The sequence below is a fragment of the Schistocerca nitens genome, chromosome 9, assembly GCF_023898315.1.
Source record: "Schistocerca nitens isolate TAMUIC-IGC-003100 chromosome 9, iqSchNite1.1, whole genome shotgun sequence".
Lineage (NCBI taxonomy): Eukaryota > Metazoa > Arthropoda > Insecta > Orthoptera > Acrididae > Schistocerca > Schistocerca nitens.
Genome location: NC_064622.1, coordinates 289,128,197 through 289,150,517, shown reverse-complemented (window position 1 = coordinate 289,150,517; position 22,321 = coordinate 289,128,197). Strand labels below are relative to the sequence as shown.

Sequence of the window (22,321 nt, the reverse complement as noted above, 5' to 3'; positions counted from 1 at the left end):
AAATTTTCTGAGGAGTAAAAACTAAACGATTCGATTTTGCTCTAGTCACGATAGCAAATTATTTTAAAAGATCATTACCATTATCACAATTTTGTAATGCTATAATACTGATTGTGTAAGTTAAAAGTAATTACTTCTTCTCAATTTGTAGAATTAATGCGGTGGAGGTTACAGGTCCCTCACGTAGTCCACCCCCTTTACCCATATGTTGTGCTTTGTCCCGTACATCGCAGATAACAGTGAGACGTATACGTAACAAATGCTAAATATCCCAGGAAAATACCTTCTCCAAGTTCTATATAGTACGTGCAGTAGCCCAGAAATTGCTTCATTACTCACTTCTAAACAGATAGATGAATTAATTGACAGCATGACAGAGCAGTAAATACTTAAGGGCTACTATAGTGCAGTGCACAGTGTTATTATTATTATTATTATTTCCTGTCTCAGAGGTTATGTCTGGTTAAAAATGGAAAGTGACGCGGACCTTGATCAAGCGTGACTTCCTTTTAACTGTACAGTACATGTTACATTGCATTTAGGAACTTTCGGGTAATTGAACATGTACCAATAATTACAGATTTCTGTAGTTGTATACATGCATTTGGATGTAGCTGTATTGCGTTGATGTACTGGTGGATATTGTGTGGTATGTCTCCTGTAGTTGATAGTATAATTGGTATGATGTCAACTTTATCCTGGTGCCACATGTCTTTGACTTCCTCAGCCAGTTGGATGTATTTTTCAATTTTTTCTCCTGTTTTCTTCTGTATATTTGTTGTATTGGGTACGGATATTTCGATTAGTTGTGTTAATTTCTTCTTTTTATTGGTGAGTATGATGTCAGGGTTGTTACGTGGTGTTGTTTTATCTGTTATAATGGTTCTGTTCCAGTATAATTTGTATTCATCATTCTCCAGTACATTTTGTGGTGCATACTTGTATGTGGGAACATGTTATTAGTTTATGTTGTATGGAAAGTTGTTGGTGTATTATTTTTGCTACATTGTCATGTCTTTTGGTGTATTCTGTATTTGCTAGTATTGTACATCCACTTGTGATGTGATCTACTGTTTCTATTTGTTGTTTGCAAAGTCTGCATTTATCTGTTGTGGTATTGGGATCTTTAATAATATGCTTGCTGTAATATTTGGTGTTTATTGTTTGATCCTGTATTGCAATCATGAATCCTTCCGTCTCACTGTATATATTGCCTTTTCTTAGCCATGTGTTGGATGCGTCTTGATCGATGTGTGGCTGTGTTAGATGATACGGGTGCTTGCCATGTAGTGTTTTCTTTTTCCAATTTACTTTCTTCGTATCTGTTGATGTTATGTGATCTAAAGGGTTGTAGAAGTGGTTATGAAATTGCAATGGTGTAGCTGATGTATTTATATGAGTAATTGCTTTGTGTATTATTATTATTATTATTATTAATGGTAGCGTCTGTGGTCAGACACAAAGCATTAACAGCCCGAAGTCTTCCAAGTTCTGCCAGTTCAGAAATAAGGAGTGCAGCAACGAAGTGAATTACAAACAGTAAGTATAGTGCACAAATTTTAACGTGGTTGATTTTAAATGGGGTTGCAGTGTGCAGGTCAAGCAAGTTCCGCAATGGAGACGAGTAGTGCAGTGGAAGTATGTCTCGTTGCAATGGTCTACCCTCATTGTGGATAGTTAGCTTTCTTATCTGAGAAGGCGTTTTGGGTAGCACCTGCCGTGCACCACGAATTCCATCGTCAACCATTCTAACACACACACACACACACACACAAACTAAACATCATTCATCTTTTCTTATTTTAAAATAAAAGTGTTCCGAGAATAGTCTTTCATTCTACTGCTTAGTTTGGTGCTAAAGTTGGTCATTATGCGGAGGAGGAGGAGGAAGGGGGGGGGGGGGGGGCAACAGACTGCTAAGGGGTAGGTGAGGGCGAGGGTACTAGCTCACTAGCTAATGTCTAAGATAGGTTGGGAACCACTGATGTTGAGGTCATAATCTGTTAAAAGATCTATAATGATTCTGTAAATGTTGTATTCTCTGCTGTGAGGACAGTGATGATACAAGCGGGAAATCTGTGCTTCAGTTTGCTTAATCACTTGCGCAAAGTGACTTACTTGTCAAGATAACGTTCACACCAAAAGAAGAGGCGATTTAAATCATTTTTAGTCGTACGAACATACTGGGGAGATACTAATGCCTGTTTATGGAGCTAAGTTGATAAGTATTCATGATGTAAGCACGTCCTTATAACAGTCGATATTGCAATTTACAGCATATCCTACCGGTAAACCACGATCTTTTGGACCAAAATGCACATTGGCTGACGAAAAAGTGACTCACCCAGGAAGGGAGGGAGAAATGAAATGAAACCTGACAGGTTGAGATGATATGTTATGTTATTTCAGTGATTGCAAAATCCAGTCAAATTTACAAAGAACTTGTCACCCACTTTATGAGTACGATACTGCGTCACCTCTGACCTGGATGCAAGCACTGATTTGGATGGGAAGTGTGTCGAAGCCTTTGTATACTAGCTTGAGCAGGCTGAGCCACAAATACTGGAACTAGTCCTTGAGATCCTGGACACTGACATTGAGACGGAGCTGTCCGAGCTGACCCCACACATGTTCTATCAGTAACAGATCTGGGGTACTTTCTGGTCACGGGAGTACTTCAAATAACACAGACACGTTCAATGCGTCGACGAGTGTTGTCCCATTGAAAAGCGGTACCACAGCACTGGCGCGAAGCCTGCTGTGACACACTACTTTGCCGTCAGTACAAGCCATGATCTGCAGTAATAACAGATGGTTCCCCACAACATGCCGTCTCTGGTGAAACGCCGCTGTGCCTCTCCAAAACAGTAGAAGAATGGGACTTGTACTCAGTTCGCCACCAGCCTCTCCAAAGATGGTCAAAAGGGGGTAGTGCACAATCGCGATTCATCACTGAACACACTGCCAGCCCATTCATCAGCAGTTACTTCTTCCTGGCCCCGACGCAGCCGTTTGTGCTGTGGTGTTAACAGCAGCCTGTGCGTCTGTCGGTAATATCCTAGTCTGGCTGCTGATAGTCTACGGCCAATCGTGTGGGTTGAAACAAAATGTTTCAGAGAGTCCATTACTTGTTACCAGATGCCAGCCACAGACGTGAAGGGGTTACGATGTGCTTGGTGAAAAATACCAGTGAGCCTCCCTTTTTTGTAGTTACACATGGTTGATCAAATCCATGCCGACGAGAATGGCTACCATCATGTTCCCATGCAGTCCAAAATCAAGCCACTGTCCCATCCGAATGCCCTACAAATCCGGATATTGCACGAACTTACAAACCGGTCAAATGCAGAACCACAATGAGGCCCCTTTCGGACTCCTTCGGTTGCTGTAGCGCTGTGTCACACGAGTACGCCGCACCTCCGTATCCTTCTAGTTATCACTTAACATCTGGCGCCGTTCATGCCCCTTATATCCCATACTAGAACTGGTAACATGACTAAGCACAACCAGCAGTAATGCACTGTGATGTGTCACAGAAAATTGCAACTAAGAGTGTGTTGCATACCCGCCGCCGATGTGTACGTGTCGAAGTCACAAGGACATCCGGTCAAGTCCTGTGGATGCTTCATTTCTTTTTGTTAGGCAGGGTATAGCATAGTACGTGAGGCCCCTATGCCGTTATGTATTATTTTATAGCACCAATTTTGCAGAAAATGGCTATAAAATGCCAGATTTTCGATGTAAGTAGCTCAAAATTAATTCAGTTGTTATACCAGAAAATAATTTATGTTGGTTTAGTTCGTTGTTATATCCACGTGCAGTAAATTAGTCATTTTCTTACATCTTCTTTTTTTTCTATAGCCGACCATCTCCCAAAGGAAGATTCGTAATAAAGAGTTTTTACTTTTTTGTAAGAAGTATCCCGTATTTCTACACAGCCAGGGTCTCAGTTTTCGATAATATAGCCTACAGATACTGTTCGTGGTCAGTTTTAGGCAGAAGTGGCGGAAAGTTGCACAGTGGACTACTTATTTCTTTACTACATTCTGAACACCTGCCCTCTTGTGTGTCTAAATCAGGTCATACGATACGCTCATAATACTGAAAATTCTCTAAATAATATTTTTTCAAATTAATTTATATGAATTAACATCAGGTATACTAAACACCACAATAGAAATACTAAACACCTTTTTCCAAAGCTGTTTCACAGAGGAAGACCGCACTGCAGTTCCTTCTCTAAATCCTCGCACGAACGAAAAAATGGCTGACATCGAAATAAGTGTCAGGGAATAGGAAAGCAACTGAAATCACTCAACAGAGCAAAGTCCACTGGACCTGACGGGATACCAATTCGATTCTACACAGAGTACACGAAAGAACTTGCCCCCTTCTAACAGCCGTGTCTCTAGAAGAACGCAAGGTTCCAAATGATTGGATAAGAGCACAGGTAGTCCCAGTTTTCAAGAAGGGTCGTCGAGCAGATGCGCAAAACTATAGGCCTATATCTCTGACATCGATCTGTTGTAGAATTTTAGAACATGTTTTTTGCTCGCGTATCATGTTATTTCTGGAAACCCAGAATCTACTATGTAGGAATCAACATGGATTCCGAAACAGCGATCGTGTGAGACCCAACTCGCTTTATTTGTTCATGAGACCCAGAAAATATTAGATACAGGCTTCCAGGTAGATACCATTTTCCTTGACTTCCGGAAGGCGTTCGATACAGTTCCGCACTGTCGCCTGATAAACAAAGTAAGAGCCTACGGAATATCAGACCAGCTGTGTGGCTGGATTGAAGGGTTTTTAGCAAACAGAACACAGCATGTTGTTCTCAATGGAGAGACGTCTACAGACGTTAAAGTAACTTCTGGCGTGCCACAGGGGAGTGTTATGGGACCATTGCTTTTCTCCTAGTAGATAGTGTCGGAAGTTCCATGCGGCTTTTCGCGGATGATGCTGTAGTATACAGAGAAGTTGCAGCATTAGAAAATTGCAGTGAAATGCAGGAAGATCTGCAGCGGATAGGCACTTGGTGCAGGGAGTGGCAACTGACCCTTAACATAGACAAATGTAATGTATTTCGAATACATAGAAAGAAGGATCCTTTATTGTATGATTATATGATAGCGAAACAAACACTGGTAGCAGTTACTTCTGTAAAATATCTGGGAGTATGCGAACGGAACGATTTGAAGTGGAATGATCATACAAAATTAATTCTTGGTAAGGCGGGTACCAGGTTGAGATTCATTGGGAGAGTCCTTAGAAAATGTAGTCCATCAACAAAGGAAGTGACTTACAAAACACTCGTTCGAGATATCCTTGAGTATTGCTCATCAGTGTGGGATCCGTACCAGATCGGGTTGACAGAGGAGATAGAGAAGATCCAAAGAAGAGCGGCGCGTTTCGTCACAGGGTTATGTAGTAAGCGTGATAGCGTTACGGAGATATTTAGCAAACTCAAGTGGCAGACTCTGCAAGAGAGGCGCTCTGCATCGCGGTGTAGCTTGCTGTCCAGGTTACGAGAGGGTGCGTTTCTGGATGAGGTATCGAATATATTGCTTACCCCTACTTATACCTACCAAGGAGATCACGCGCACGGAGGCTTTCCGGCAGTCGTTTTTCCCGCGAACCATACGCGACTGGAACGGGAAAGTGAGGTAATGACAGTGGCACGTAAAGTGCCCTCCGCCACACACCGTTGGGTGGCTTAGGGAGTATAAATGTAGATTTAGATGTAGAATAGATATAACCATAACGAAGAAAACTTCCACATGTCAAGTGTTAGCCATACGAAAAAAATGACCATGCCTGTCATGACGTGTCACACCACACAACATACCCAATGAATAATAGTAGTACTGGTAGTTTTATTTATTTGTGGATCGTTTTCACAAGGGTACTGGACATGTCATGGTATTACAGTTTAAGAACAAGAAAAAAACGTAATTCATATGTTCAGGCATTAGATACTAACAGGTCTAGTTTGACATAGTGAGACAGAGAGTCGGCTTTGGCGTTATATTAGGAAATATCCCGGCATTTTCCTCAGGTAATTTACGGAACTCACGAAACAGGATGGCTGGATCAAGACTGGAGCCTCCATCCGCTAGAGTTCACAACAGCGAAACATCATTCGGTTTATCCAGGATGGCTGGATCAAGACTGGAGCCTCCATCCGCTAGAGTTCACAACAGCGAAACATCATTCGGTTTATCCCTAATGTACAATACTATTTCCCATGGAATTGTCTAATGAAATGTCCGGTCATGGCATAGTACACGCAAAAAGAAGCCAGTTCCCATGTAGCCTTGAACTACAGAATTTATTTCTTTGAGGAAGTAACAAGAAAACATGAACAACAGGAATTTTATCTCTACAAAGGACACAAGAGACCGTCCTGGTCTGATAAGAACTGTCACTCTATGCATACAGTTCTATGAATGTGCAAGAGAAAGCACACAGACTGTCACCATTGATTACTCTCCAAGGCCGGAATCGGTTATGGTCACGATCGGTGGTGCACTGGCGTTGTCTTCGTCCGGCAGTGCTGTATCGCTGACTCGTCGTTTACTCGGCGGTAGACTCGGCGGCGCCCTCTTCTGGAGAGCTGCAGCTGGCAGTCCTATACAGGCCGTCCGGCGTAAGGATACCAGGAATTGGGCGGCGTCACATGGCTTCGCGGATGCGAAATAGTGCCGGCTGTGCCCACTGATCGCCAACGGCCTTGCCGCAGTGGTAACACCGATTCCCGGCAGATCACCGAAGTCGGGCTGGGCTAGCACTTGGATAGGTAACCATACGGCATGCCAAGCGCTGTTGGGCGAGTGATGTGCACTCAGCCCTTGTGAGGCAAACTGAGCAGTTACTTGATTGAGAAATAGCGGCTCCGGTCTCGTACGGCCGGGAGAGCGGTGCACTGACCACATGCCATCAGCATCCAGTGACGCCTGTGGGCTAGGGATGGCACGGCGGCCGGTCGGTACCGTTGCGCCTTCCACAGCCTGGTCGGACGGTGTTTAGTTTTAGTTTTTTAGTGTCCACTGAACGTTCCGCCCTCCATACTGCAGAGGATGGCGCAGCGAGGTCGAACAGTGTCAGATGCAGGCGCCTGGCACGATGGCAAACTGCAGGACGTTGCCGTGTGGCAAGTGTATCGGAACATCAGGTACCAGAGGTACACGTCATTCCTCTTCTCTTCGGAGGGAGACGGCAAGGCCGAGGCGTAGACGGCTGCCGCAGTGGAAACGACAGCCAAGGACATAGCATTTAAAAACGTAACAAGCTAGTGCTACGTTGCCACTCATCTTCACTACCAAGCACTACACACACCATACACAGATTAATTCATAATGCAATAAGCACTACATACACTGTCGGACCATAGAGACGACGTGCAAATTCCATTTTGTGGACTGCAAATTCCCATTCACCTAAGAAATTGCGTCTTGCGTCAGCATTCTTCTGTGACGAGTGACATGAGCTTAGAAACCCGGTAAACTATTAGTATTATACACATATTGTCGGGCTTTGGAGACGACGACTTCCAATAGTAGACCACACTGCTCTTTAAGACCCTAGAGGTGAAAAAACTGTGCCCTACTTGATGGGAGTAAGTTCCAGAGTAAGCAATTTGTTGTTAACTAAACAAATATTTTTCAGGACGCTGAATGTGAAGTACTATCTGGTTTTACCTAAATACTTCTAATGCCTAGGTCCCACCACCATCACAGAGACTTGTGTGGTGACATAACGGCATTCAATAAGACTTTCTCTTGTCTTTTTGCTTTGCAGGCAGTGAACGGCAGCAGCAGCCGCAGGCCTGGTGCTCCGGACGGCTCATCCCTTCTGTCACAGCTGGATGACGCCATTAACGGGCCGAATGGACTTCTCAGACGCGTGGCCATGCTCGAGAGAGGGAACGCGACCTCTGCCAGCACGGTGAGTGCCTCTCTCCTGTAATAGTACCAGCGAGGCTATACTAAGCGGCACGTGCCCACAAATCGCGTGCTCTGTGTTGTCTAGCCAGAACGAAATTACGACCCACCCAATTGTCCAAATGTGTAATTTATTTAACTTAAAAACACTACACTTCTAGAGAAAGCATGATCCCATTATCAAGTTCTTTAAACAAGGAAAACGCTAATCACTACTTCGCATTATTTCAGATATTAACGTCCATGTAATGCATTTAATATTGCGTACGTTAAAGGTATAATGCCATTAGGCACTTTAAAAATATGCAAGCTGCAGAAATACATTGTCAGACATGTAAGACTCTCCATTATAAATGCCATGAAATAACGATCGTAATTACTGGTGACGCTTTACACTTTCACAGAGCTCTATCCACTGACCAACGAAAGTTAACTGCTACGTATCAACTAAAGATTGTTATACCTTGTTACGTATGTATTAATAGCAACCAACGATACAGCTGTCGATTTAAACGCATTTGAACCTCAGTATGTCTTTGTCGTAGCAAAATGTAGGAGCTCCCTTACACCTATGTTGCAAATATTGCATACACTGAGATTTGACAGAATATTACTATTCACTCTAAGAAAAAAAAGACTCATTATTCGTATGACACGGAAATCGGTAGATATGATACACATGCACTGACAAACAAGTGATTACAATTTCAGAAAGAAATGGAATAATTTATTCAGGAGAAAGAGCTTCACAAACTGAGCAAGTCACTAACGCGTTGCTGCACCTCTGGCCCTTACGCAAACAGTTATTCAGCTTGGCATTGATTGAAGAGTTTTTGGACGTGTTCTTGATGGATAGAGTGCTACATTCTGTCCAACTAGCGCGTTACAGCGTCTAAATACCGTGCTGGTTGGTGGGCCCTGTCCATAATGTTCCAAAAGTTCTCAACTGGGGAGATATCCACGAGGTTGCTGGCCAAGATATGGTTTGGCAAGAACGAAGACAGACAGTAGGAACTCTCGTCGTGGGTGAGTGGGCGTTATCTTGCTGAAATGTAAGCCCTGGATGGTGTGACTTTAAGGGCAACAAAATTGGGCGTAGAATATCGTATACTTACCGCTGTACTGTAAGGGTGCCGCGGGTGACAACCAAATGGTTTCTGCTATGGAAAGACATGGCACCCCAGACCATCACTCCTGGTTGTCGGGCCATATGGGGAGCGATAGAGGTTGGTATCCCACCGCCATCCGGGGCATCTCCAGACACGTTTTCAGCCTGGAATATCATTGACTGAACTCTAATTGTCTTCAGTGCTGAGTCCCGCTTCGAATTGAGGCCCAATGACCAGCGATATCTCGGAGGACATCCAACAACTCTATAAATTAATGCCAAGCCGAAGAAATGCTTGAATAAGAGTCAGACGAATAATTGGCTAACTCCGTCTGTGAAGCTCATTCTCTTGAACAAATCATCCAATTTTTCTGAAATTGTAATCATTTGTTTGGCTGCACATGTATCACATGTACCAATTTCCTTTCCATTGGAATAAAGCCTCCGAGTCTGTTTTTTTTTTTTTCGCCTTTGAGAGTATTATACCGGATGGCTCTTCTCTGAAGTGCTTCTCAAAAGCATCTGTTCTGAAGACAATTAAGCAGTAGCTCTGCCGATGCCACCAACTTTGCCTTACATACAAGATATAAGTCATTTCGATGTTTGTATACGCTTTGGTACATGTAATGCTTTCAACAGTGTCATTTCACTGGTAAACAACACAGGTAACAAACTATAAAAACGAATTAAACTTGTAGGTTTCTCTATTCAAAATTTTCTATAATACACTACTGGCCATTAAAATTGCTACACCACGACGATGACGTGCTACAGACGTGAAATTTAACCGACAGGAAGAAGATGTTGTGATATGCAAATGATTAGCTTTTCAGAGCATTCACACAACGTTGGCGCCGGTGGCGACAGCTACAACTTGCTGACATAAGGAAAGTTTCCAACCGATTTCTCATACACAAACAGATGTTGACCGGCGTTGCCTGGTGAAACGTTGTTGTGATGCGTCGTGTAAGGAGGAGAAATGCGTCACATCACGTTTCCGACTTTCATAAAGGTCGGATTGTAGCCTCTCGCGATTGCGGTTTATCGTATCGCGACATTGCTGCTCGCGTTGGTCGAGATCCAATGACTGTTAGCAGAATATGGAATCGGTGGGTTGAGGAGGGTAATACGGAACGCCGTGCTGGATCACAACGGCCCCGTATCACTAGCAGTCGAGATGACAGGCATCTTATCCGCATGGCTGTAACGGATCGTGCAGCCACGTCCCGATACCTCAGTCAACAGATGGGGACGTTTGCAAGACAACAACCATCTGCACGAACAGTTCGACGACGTTTGCAGCAGTATGGACTATCAGCTCGGAGACCGTGGCTGCGGTTACCCTCGACGTTGCATCACAAACAGGAGCGCCTGCGATGGTGTACTCAACGACGAACCTGGTTGCATGAATGGCAAAACGTCATTTTTTCGGACGAATCCAGGTTCTGTTTACAGCATCATGATGGTCGTATCCGTGTTTGGCGGCATCGCGGTGAACGCACATTGGAAGCGTGTATTCGTCATCGCCATACTGGCGTATCAGCCAGTGTGATGGTATGGGGTGCCATTGATTACACGTCTCGGTCACCCCTTGTTCGCATTGACGGCACTTTGAACAGTGGACGTTACATTTCACATGTGTTACGACCCGTGGCTCTACCCTTCATTCGATCCCTGCGAACCCTACATTTAAGCAGGATAATGCACGACCGCATGTTGCAGGTCCGGTACGGGCCTTTCTGGATACAGAAAATGTTCGACTGCTGCCCTGGCCAGCACATTCTCCAGATCTCTCACCAATTGAAAACGTCTGTTCAATGCTGGGCGAGCAACTGGCTCGTCACAATACGTCAGTCACTACTCTTGATGAGCTGTCTTATAGTGTTGAAGCTGCATAGGCAGCTGTACCTGTACACGCCATCCAAGCTCTGTTTGACTCAATTCCCAGGCGTATCAAGGCCGTTATTACGGCCAGAGGTGGTTATTCTGGGTACTGATTTCTCAGGATCTATGCACCCAAATTGCGTGAAAATGTAATCACATGTCAGTTCTAGTATATTTGTCCAATGAATACCCGTTTATCATCTGCATTTCTTCTTGGTGCAGCCATTTTAATGGCCAGTAGTGTAGCATCTATCTTTCCTATAATGATGCAAGTTTCTAGGGATTTTCAATTCTCTGTGAGCCATACTTGCTTTGGCATTTTGATATTTTTAGGCGCCTGCCTTACATTTTTCTTAATTGATTTGTTGTATTTTTATAGTTACTCCATTCAGCAATTAAATGTAATGTGTTATATATTATTCAATGTTCTTTATTGTCATTTGGCCATCGCCATACAGGCACGCATCACATTTACATATCACCATTCTTAATGCTTATTCTACCACGCACTTAGTTAATTGCCATTTACAAAAAACTAAAGTATTCTATGAATAAATTATTGCTATATGACATCACCAGAAACTACTCATAAAGTGGTTACACCATAACAAAAGGCGTTACATCATACAAAACATCCACATTATCGTCTACACGGCATATCTATATAGTTAGGAGACGCTTATTTAAGTGGTTGGACGCCACATTCAGTAACAGTTTATTCTCCTGCGTTCACAGCAACGCTGAAGATGACGTTGATAGGGGAGCATCTGCGTTAACCAATAAGCTGATAAATGATTTTTGTCGTGTGTTGATCTGGTACACGGGAATAGTGGATGGTTCAAGTCTTTCTTTTTCATTACATAAATCACATAAAGGAGGTTCCTTCGATCCTGCTTCGAATAGATGGGTTGGAAATTTGTCATCATGTATGTGCATTGTTACGAATCGTCTGCTTCTATTCCTATCGGTGCTCCAAGGAGTTAATGCTCTACTAGCTTACAGCTGGGCATAATGCACTCCTTTCGAAATCTTGGTCGAATCTCGTTGCGTCTGCCAGTCGTTTCTCGCTGTTTCATTGATTAAGCTCGATATTTCGCCTAAATCCATTACTTGCTTCACTAAGCTGTCTACTATTTCAATATGAAAGATGTCACTGTGCCCTGGAATCCACGAGAAACTTTTTAGTGTTCTTGCTTGGTTATCGCCATTTCTTTAATAATGTCTATAATTATAGACGAGACACTTTTGTTCCATTCTGATTTTTTGAGGCTCTTTAGCACGCTTGTGGAATCGGTTAACATCAGCGTACTGCTTTGTGCGCAAGATCTGCTGTATTTTACTGCTTCCCTAATTGCGATGGCTTCCGCCTAGTAGATTGTTTCCTTCTTAGGTCCGGAATAAAGGGCTTAATAATTTTCTGCAGGGTTCTATATGGCGCATCGTACTTTGTCACCACCGATGGTCTTCGATTCATCCTTATACATCCTCGTCAAATTCAGGAAGGTGGTACTGAGTTTAACGTTGATTTCGGTCTACGGTTTTAGAGAATCATTATATTGTCAGGTCTGTGAGGTTCGCTCCAGAATGAATTTATTCGCAAGTTTTAATGTTCTAATACTCACTGGTGGTTCCCCTGCCTCAACGAGGAGAGCATTCGCAGGTGTGGATAGCTTGACTTCAGTGCACAGTCGAATAAAGCGATACCGACTTCTGTCCAGTTTGGTTACAAATTTGTTGGCCCATCATAGTATAACATGCATCCATAATCCAAGAGAGATTTCACGAGAGTGCTATACGAGGTCGGCAGATTATCGTGTGAGCTCCCACGATGTGCCGGCTATACAGTGCATCCATCTTTGTTTATATCTTAGAAGAAATATCATTATGTGAGGTCTTCACATTAACCTCGAGTCATTTCTCATATCCAAAATCTTCGCTTGGCTGCGGAAGGGGATGTTTATTCCACATAGCCTCATACTGCCCGGGCAATATGGAACTCTCTTCGCGTAAAATCGACACCCGTACTGATGATTTTTCCGGTATTATCTCCAAGCCAGTCTCTTCCAGCCAGATTCTAAGATTTGATACAGCGTGATCTATAATTTCTTCTCCTGGTTCAGCGGTTCAACAGGCAAAGATCATCAGTGAGTTGTACGTTAATACTCCTGGCGAGAAACATTTTTCAAGGTTTCGAGTATACACTATGTACAGGAGGGAGCTCAGTTTGGCTCCCTGAGGAAGAGCATTGTCCAGTATACAAGGCCCGATGGCATTACCGTTGTACCTAACATAGATTCTTCTTTCTGATAAAGGCTTAATTTCTCAGATAAGTTTAAATCTTTAAGAGGTCATCCTGTTGAAACAAGTTTTGAAACTTCCTGGCAGATTAAAACTGTGTGCCGAACGGAGACTCGAACTCGGACCTTTACCTTTCGCGGGCAAGAGCTCTAATATCTGAGCTACCCACGCACGACTCACGATCCTTCCTCCCTTACAGCTTCAGTTCTGCCAGTACCTCGTCTCCTACCTTCCAAACTTCACAGAAGCTCTTCTGCGAACCTTGCAGAACTAGCACTTCTGGAAGAAAGGATATTGCGGAGACATGGCTTAGCCACAGCCTGCCAAAGGTTCCGAGTTCGAGTCTCGGTCAGGCACACAGTCTTAATCTGTGCCGGCCGAGGTGGCCGAGCGGTTCTAGGCGCTTCAGTCCGGACGGCGCGACTGCTACGGTCGCAGGTTCGAATCCTTCCTCGGGCATGGATGTGTGTGATGTTCTTAGGATAGTTAGGTTTAAGTAGTTCTAAGTTCTAGGGAACTGATGACCTCAGCTGTTAAGTCCCATAGTGCTCAGAGCCATTTGAACCATTTTTAATCTGCCAGGAAGTTTCATATCAGCGCACACTCCGCTGCAGCATGAAAATCTCATTCTGGAAGCAAGTTTTGTTTCTAGTACTGTGGTTTACACTTTGTCGTGAGCTCCAGTTATATCACAGAAAAACGGAAACGTAAAAGATTAATTCCCGAAGGTCTGTTGAATGACATTTGTCAAAATCTCTATTGTCAGGAGAACTCGTTCCTTTCCAAAATCCCAACTGATCTTGGGCAGAACATTATTCCTCTCCATCCACCATTCTAATTCGTTTTAACCGTTCTTTCAGACGTCTCTACCAAACGTGGAGATAACGCTGTCGATCTGTTAGACGAAGGTTAAGAGGATCTTTGTTTAGTTTAAGAATGGGAATTAAAATTTTCGTTGTCCATTCTTGAGGCACTGGATCACATTTCCATATTGCAATGTACTTCAGATTAATCTAGTCTTTTTCCTACTTTTTAATCTTCTGTGTACGATATTTAACCCTTCGAAGCCATCGACTTATCGTATATTGCTATTCTTTGCCTTGTCTCAGGCAACCGTTGTCTAATGTCTCCTCTGAAGTTCTCAACATCTGCTTTTTTCGTCTTATCGAAACCGAGTGATCTGGTGCAGTTTCCAGCACACTGGAAAAACACACATCCAGCCATCCTGATTTAGATTTTCTGTGTTTTCCATAAATCGCTTGAGGCATATACTGTTATGGTTCCTGTAAAAATGCGCACAGACGGTTTCCTTTCCCATTCTTACGTAATGCGACCTTCTGTTCCATCCGTGATGACCTCGTTGTCGACGGGACGCTCAGCTGTAATCATCCTTCCTTCCTTCAACTTATCTAGGTTCCATCTCCTTAATTTGCTACTTTTTTGCAATTTCTTTACCTTTAATTTGCATTTCAGAGTCAATGAATTATAGTTCCACATCTGACCCTGGAATAATTGTTCAGTTTAGAACCTGGTTTCTAAATATCTGTCTTACCATTATATAATCAAACAATGGAAAATCCAGGATGGAATGTAACAATATTAGAGAAGGAAAGTTGATACTCACCATACAGCGGAGATGCTGAGTAGCGATAGGCACAACAAAAAGATTCACATAATTATAGTTTTCGGCCATTAAGGCCTTTGTCAGCAATAGACACATACCTACAGACACAGGCTCCACCACCGCTGTTTTGAAGCGCAAGGATTACCTGGCCGAAGGACTCCATGAGCTGTCAGATACTTCCACCTACAAACCTTGCCACAGTGACCCCATTCCAGCCGGCCAGGGTGGCCGAGCGGTTCTAGGCGCTACAGTATGGGACCGCGCGACCGCTACGGTCGCAGGTTCGAATCCTGCCTCGGGCATGGATGTGTGTGATGTCCTTAGGTTAGTTAGGTTTAAGTAGTTCTAAGTTCTAGGGGACTGATGACCTCAGAAGATAAGTCCCATAGTGCTCAGAGCCATTTGAACCATTTTTTTTACCCCATTCCAGTAATCCAGCAGGATCTCCAATCACTACTAAAATCTTTAGGCCCATCCCAAAACCTCTCCCCAGAGTCCATCTCTCTACTTACACCTACCATGCCCCACTCCCCCACCTTATATATGCTTCCTAAAGTCCATAAACCCAACCACACAGGACGACCCATTGTGGCCATTTACTGTGCCCCAACTGAGAGAATCTCTGCTCTCATAGACCAACACCTTCACCTTATTACCCAGAACCTATCCTCCTGTATAAAAGATACCAACCATTTCCTCCATCGACTCTCCACAGTTCCTGCCCCTTTACCACATGGTGCTCTGCTCGTCACTGTTGATGCCACCTCCCTGTACACTAACGTTCCTAATGCCCATGGCCTTACTGTTATTGAAAACTACCTTTCCAGACGCTGTATGGCTTCCAAACCAACAACCTCCTTCCTAGTTGCCGTGACCAACTATATCCTCACCCACGATTACTTCTCCTTTGAAGGCATTACCTACAAACAAATCCGTGGTATGGCTATGGGCACCCGCATAACGCCGTCCTATGCCAACCTATTCATGGGCCATCTAGAAGAATCCTTCCTAAAAACCCAGAATCCTAAACCCCTCACCTGGTTCAGATTCATTGATGACATCTTTGCTATCTGGATCGAAGGTGAGAATACCCTATCCACATTCCTCCAGAACCTCAACAACTTCTCCCCCATTTGCTTCACCTGGTCCTACTCAACTCAACAAGCCACCTTCTTAGATGTTGACCTCCACCTCATTGATGGCTACTTCAGTACCTCCATCCATATCAAACCTACTAACCACCAGCAATACGTCCACTTTGACAGCTGCCACCCATTCCATAACAAGAAGTCCTTTCCATACAGCCTAGCCACCCATGGTCGCCATATCTGCCGTAATGAGCAGTCCGTCTCAAAATATACCGAGGGTCTCACTGAAGCCTTCACTAACCGTAATTATTCTCCTAACCTTGTACAAAAACAAATCTCCCATGCCTTATCTTTCCAGTCCCTCACCATCTTCCAAAGTCCCACAGGCTGGCCACAGAGGGGCATTACCCTCATAACTCAGTACCATCCGGGACTGGAACAACTGAATTACATTCTCTGCCAGGGTTTCAATTGCCTCTCGTCGTGCCCTGAAATGAGAAATGTCCTTCCTTACATAATCCCAGCTTCTAATCCTTTACCTCATGGCTCATACACCTGTAATAGACCTAGATGCAATACCTGTCCCATACATCCTCCTACCACCACATACTCCAGTCCGATTACTAACCTCACCTATCCCATCAAAGGTGGGGCTACCTGTGAAACAAGTCATGTGATTTACAGGCTAAGCTGCAACCTCTGTGCTGCATTCTATGTAGGCATGACAACCAAAAAGCTGTCTGTCCACATGAATGGCCACCGACAAACTGTGGCCATAAAAGAAGTGGATCACCCTGTTGCTGAACACACTGCCAAACAAGGTATCCCTCATCTCAATGACTGCTTCACAACCTGTATCATATGGATCCTTCCCACCACCACCAGCTTTTCTGAATTGCGCAGGTGGGAACTTACCCTGTAATACATCCTATGTTTCCATAACCCTCTTGTCTCAACCTTCATTAGTCACTGTCCTCACTCATCCAGCCGACTCTTTGTTCCCATACACAGCTGTCATTTCACTGCCACACCCAGTCTTTTAATTTCTTTTTATTTCTCTCCTTTCTGCTATTTCCTCCCCCCCCCCCCCCGCCCCACCTTCTCTCCTGCCCTCCGTCTAAACTGCAGCACTTCACTGTGCGCCACTCCCACCATACTATCCCTTCCCCTCCCTGCCCCAGCCTCCTCCTAACCCCACCCAGTCGCCACTCCCATCATGCACTGGTCCTGCTGCTCGCAGTGTGGTTTCAGTTATCTGAGACTGCAGACATGTGTGAAAGTTGCGTTTGTGTGTGTGTGTGTGTGTGTGTGTGTGTGTGTGTGTGTTTCTGACAAAGGCCTTAATGGCCGAAAGCTATAATTGTGTGAATCTTTTTGTTACCATTATATAAACTTCATATTTTTACAGGGGTTTTCCACGTATACAATCTTATATTACATTTCTGAAACTGAGTGTTTGCAATGAGAATATTGAGCTCTGCATGAAAATCTACCAGGAGCTTTCCGCTTTCATTCATTTCCCTCAGTCCATGTTCGACAACGAAATTTCCTTCTCTTACTTTCCCCACCAATTAATTTCAATTCTCCTTAACAGTTAAATTAATCGTATAGTCTCATAATAAATACGTAAATTTTATTCATTGTGCCAGACTTTCAGCAGTCACTATTTTCTAGCCTTTGTAGCATTTGCCTCACAGATAATTTCCTTTGATTTTTACAAGCGACATGTTTTTATCTTGCACCTGTATGTTACAATTTACAAGTACAAGCTGATAGTCGTTTTCTCTTGCAGACTGCTGTTAACGCCCTGCGACGCAGAGTAAATAGCCTTACCGGAAGGGTGAGTAACGAATTGTACTGCCTACCTTCTTTTACGTTTGTTTAATTTTCGAAGTTTTTTTCGTAAAATACTTTTCTATCTTTTTCAACAAGACTTCGGCACCTATATGCCACCTTCTACGAGTATTTATCTCGCAAATTACACATTACGGTATAGTATTATGCTATGTCAAAGATATTACTACTTTCGAGCATTTACCCAGTACGTCCACCCACGAACAATGGACCTTGCGTGCCTCAGCGATACAGACACCCGTACAGCAGGTTCAACCAAAACGCAGTGGTACCTGTGGAGACGCCAGACAAAAGTGCGCTCCCTGAAGAGGGGCAGCAGCCTTTCCAGTATTTGCAGGGGCAGCAGTTTGTGTGACGGACTGACATGGCCTCGTAACATTAATCAAAACAGCCTTGCTGAGCTGGTACAGCGAACGGCTGAAAGCAAGGATAAACTACAGCCGTAATTTTTCCCGAGGGTATGACGCTCTGCTGTATGGCTAAATGATGATGACGTCCTCTTGGGTAAAATATTCCGGAAGTAAATAGTCCACCATTAGAATCTACGGGTGGGGATTATCCAGGAGGATGACGTCACCAGGAGAAAGAAAACTGGCGTTCTACGGATCGGAGGAGGGAAGTTTGATCCCTTAATCGGGCAAGTAGTTTAGAAAATTTGAAAAGGGAAATGGGTAGGTTGAAATTAGATATAGTGGGAATTAGTGAAGTTCGGTGGTAGCAGGAACAGGACTTCTGGTCAGGTGAATACAGGGTTACAAATACAAATAGGTGTAAAGGACTGGGTTTAATAATAAATAAAAAAATAGGAACACTGATAAGCTCCTATGGACAGCATAGTGAATGCATTGTCGTAGCCAAGTTAGATACGAAGCCTTTACCACCACAGTAATACAAGTTTATATTACTAGCTCCAGAGAAGATGAAGAGATCGAAGAAATGTATGATGAGATAAAAGAAATAATTCATATAGTTAAGGAAGACGAAAATTTAGTTGTGACGGAGGACTGGAATTCAATAGTAGGAAAGGAAAAGAAGGAAAAATAGCAGGTGAATATGGACTGAGGGAAAGGAATGAAAGAGGTAGCCACGAATTTTACATAGAGCATAATTTAATCATCGCTAACATTTGGTTTAAGATTCATGAATAAGTTGTATTTGCGGAAGAGGTCTGCAGATAGCGGAAGCTTTGAGACTGATATATAACGGTAAGACACAGATTTTGGAACAAGATTTTATATCCTCCGGCATTTACAGGGCAGATGTGGACTCTAAGCACAATTTATTGGTTACGAACTGTTGATTAAAAGTGAAGTAACAGTAAAAAGGTAAGAAATTAAGGAGATGGGACCTGAGTAAGTTGAAAGAACCAGCGTTTGTTGAGAGTTTCAGAGGGGGCATTAGGCAACAGTTGACTAGGGCAAGGGAATGGAATACAATAGAAGGCGAGCTTTAAGAGATTAAATAGTGAAGTGCCCTTGGACAACAAAAGAGACAATGAATTTAACTGATGAAAGAAGAAAATATAAAAATGCAGTAAATGAAGCAGACGAAGGGGAGTACAAACGTCTAAAAAATGAGTTTGAAAGGAAGAGCGAAATGGCTAAGCAGGAACGGCTAGAGCAAAAATGTAAGGATTTAGAAGCATTTTTCATTGGGGGGAAAATATATACCGCATACAGGAAAATTAAAGAGGACGTTGGAGAAAAGAGAAGCAATTGCATGATTATCACGAGCTCAGATGGAAAATCAGTCTGAAGCGAAGAGGGGAACGCTGGAGGGTGGGAGGAGTATACAGAGGGTCCACACAACGGAGATTGACTTGAAGGTAATAGAAGTGGAGGAGGACGTAGATGAAGATAAGATGGGAGATACGATACTGCGAGAAGAATTTGACAGAGCACTGAAAGACTTAAGTCAAAACCAGACCCCCAGAGGTAGACGACATTCCGTCAGAACTACTGATAGCCTCGGAAAAACCACCCGTGACAAAACTCTTCCATAGTTGTGCAAGATGTATGAGACAGGAGAAATACCCTCAGACTTCAAGAAGAATGTAATAATTACGATTCCAAAGAAAGTAGTTACTGACAGGTGTAAAAATTAGCGAACTATCAGTTTAATAAGTCATGGGTGGAAACTACTGACACGAATTGGTTACTGAAGAATCGAAAATCTAGTAGAAGTCAATCAGCGCGAAAGATCAGTTTTGATTTAGGAGAAATGTAGAAATACACGAGGCATTACTGATCCTATGACTTATCTTAGTAGGCAGGTTAAGGAAAGGCAAACCTACGTTTATAGCCTTTGTAGACTTAGGGAAGCTACTTTGTAAAGCAAATATTTTTTCAGACGACCTTCAACAGCAGTGATATACTTGTAGAAATGCATGATACAACTGTTCTGTACCAATAAATATTTATTCACAACCGGTTTCGATCACTGATCATCTTCACAGCACTGGCAAGAAAAACAAGGAAACAAAGTGAAAATAGTGAATATCAACACATGTTACATTTTCATGAGAATTATCAGTTGGAAAAATTAAGCGTACTTTCGAAAAATGCTGTGCCAACTTCACATGTCATACATGCTATTTAACCAGAAAATACGCCATAACTGACTAGCAAAAGTCAGAGAAAGATACTTCACACCATGATATTGGCTCAAGCAAGCAGAAAACACTGAAAACATGGAACCATGTAACAACAGTAAGTGCACAGCACCATTGCTTGGGCACAATAACATCCAGTAGTTTAACACACAAGTGTTGATCAAAGAAGCTACAAGCCAAAGTCAAGCAACAAGGTCAAAGAACAATTTCCAAATTATCTGTGCAATATAGTACAGTCACAGAGAGATGCACATACACTAAAATTACAATAAAAGAAATACAATAAATTAGGACAAATGTATAATTATTTCCCCTTTAATTTTATTTATTTTATCCTATTTTTGTCACATCATTTCAATATACATGATAAAAGGAAAGCAACCATTTGTGAAAACTACCACATAAGAAAAATATACATAGTCATGTACAATGATATGAAATACAACAGTCACATGAGGTGTAAGTAGGCTGTTTAGGTTTTTTTATTGGTAACGCCACCTCAGTATGAAAATCACTGGCTGTGCCGTGTGCAGTCTGTGGCTGCTTTGCATTGTTGTAATACTCGCCATTGTAGTGTTAGGCAGCTGGCTGCGAACAGCGCGTAGCGTTGCGCAGTTGGAGGTGAGCCGCCAGCAGTGGTGGATGTGGGGAGAGAGATGGCGGAGTTTTGTAATTTGTCATGAACTGCTATATATATGATGATATCAAGGTAAATACATTGTTTGTTCTCTATTAATATCTTTCATTTGCTAACTATCCCTATCAGTAGTTAGTGCCTTCCATAGTTTGTATCTTTTATTTAGCTGGCAGTAGTGGCGCTCGCTGTATTGCAGTAGCTTGAGCAGCGAAGATTTTTGTGAGGTAAGTGATTTGTGAAAGGTATAGTTTAATGTTAGTCAGGGCCATTCTTTTGTAGGGAATCTTGAAAGTCAGATTGCGTTGCGCTAAAAATATTGTGCGTCAGGTTAAGCACAGTCTAGTAAAATTGATAAAAGGGGACGTTTCAGAGGCTATTGCAATGTCACATGATACTACAGTGTCACGCAATAAAAACAAACTGACTGTGTAGTAAGACCTATATTGTATGAAACTGCACTTAGGTATGCGATGTACGGAAAATTATATTATGCAATCCAACTACAGTGATCATTCTAGCTGGCAGCAGCAAACGACTCAACATCAAATCACGTGGATAGTGTAATGAAATGAGGAGCTGCAGACTGTATACAGTATTATGTCACATAATAATCACATAATACTATTAAAAATCCAGTGGTATTACACTTTCACATAACAAACCAAAGATCTGGTGAAAACAAAACATAATAAAAATGCACATAAATATATAATGTTAAAACATTATGAGAAGCAATAACCACTAAAAAGGGAGCACAAAAACCAAACATCAACCAAAAACATTCCCATGTGAAGTCCATCAAAGAAGTTCAGGATTAAACATTGTGTAACCAATTGAGATGCCAAGGCTAAAATCAGTTCGAACGTTGTCATACAGAAACAGTAATTATTCATATTATTATAACATGTGCGACCCTACTGTCCATCCCTAACCAGTTTTATTAAACTAGTTTCCAATAATCGGAACATTACATATGCCCAATACGCCTTATATTATCTGACAGCATCAATATCAAAAATCTTACAATAAAGTCATTATCAGAAAATACATACACATCTGTTATCATATCCAAGGAAAGGCATCTGTGAAATTATTCATACTCCATAAAAGCGTAAGAGTTTAAAGAGAGTGGTGAGCGGGGGCACAAAGATCTGAGTAAAATATGCTGTATATCTGAATGGTCAATCCCGTATTATATATTGCTTAATATTTGTACCACGTGTGCAGACCAATTACAGTTTTTATTATGGGACATTGTAGTATCATATGACATT

At 42.6% G+C, this 22,321-nt stretch overlaps 1 protein-coding gene across 1 annotated transcript in view; it reads left to right on the top strand.

Moving 5' to 3' along the window:
• Positions 1–22,321, top strand: part of LOC126202937 (cubilin-like) — a 771,281-nt gene that overhangs the window by 39,350 nt on the left and 709,610 nt on the right. The window contains exons 4-5 of the mRNA XM_049937033.1: positions 7,801–7,947; positions 17,738–17,785. Of these exons, the coding sequence (XP_049792990.1) occupies positions 7,801–7,947; positions 17,738–17,785 (195 nt within the window). The remainder of the gene's footprint in view (positions 1–7,800; positions 7,948–17,737; positions 17,786–22,321) is intronic.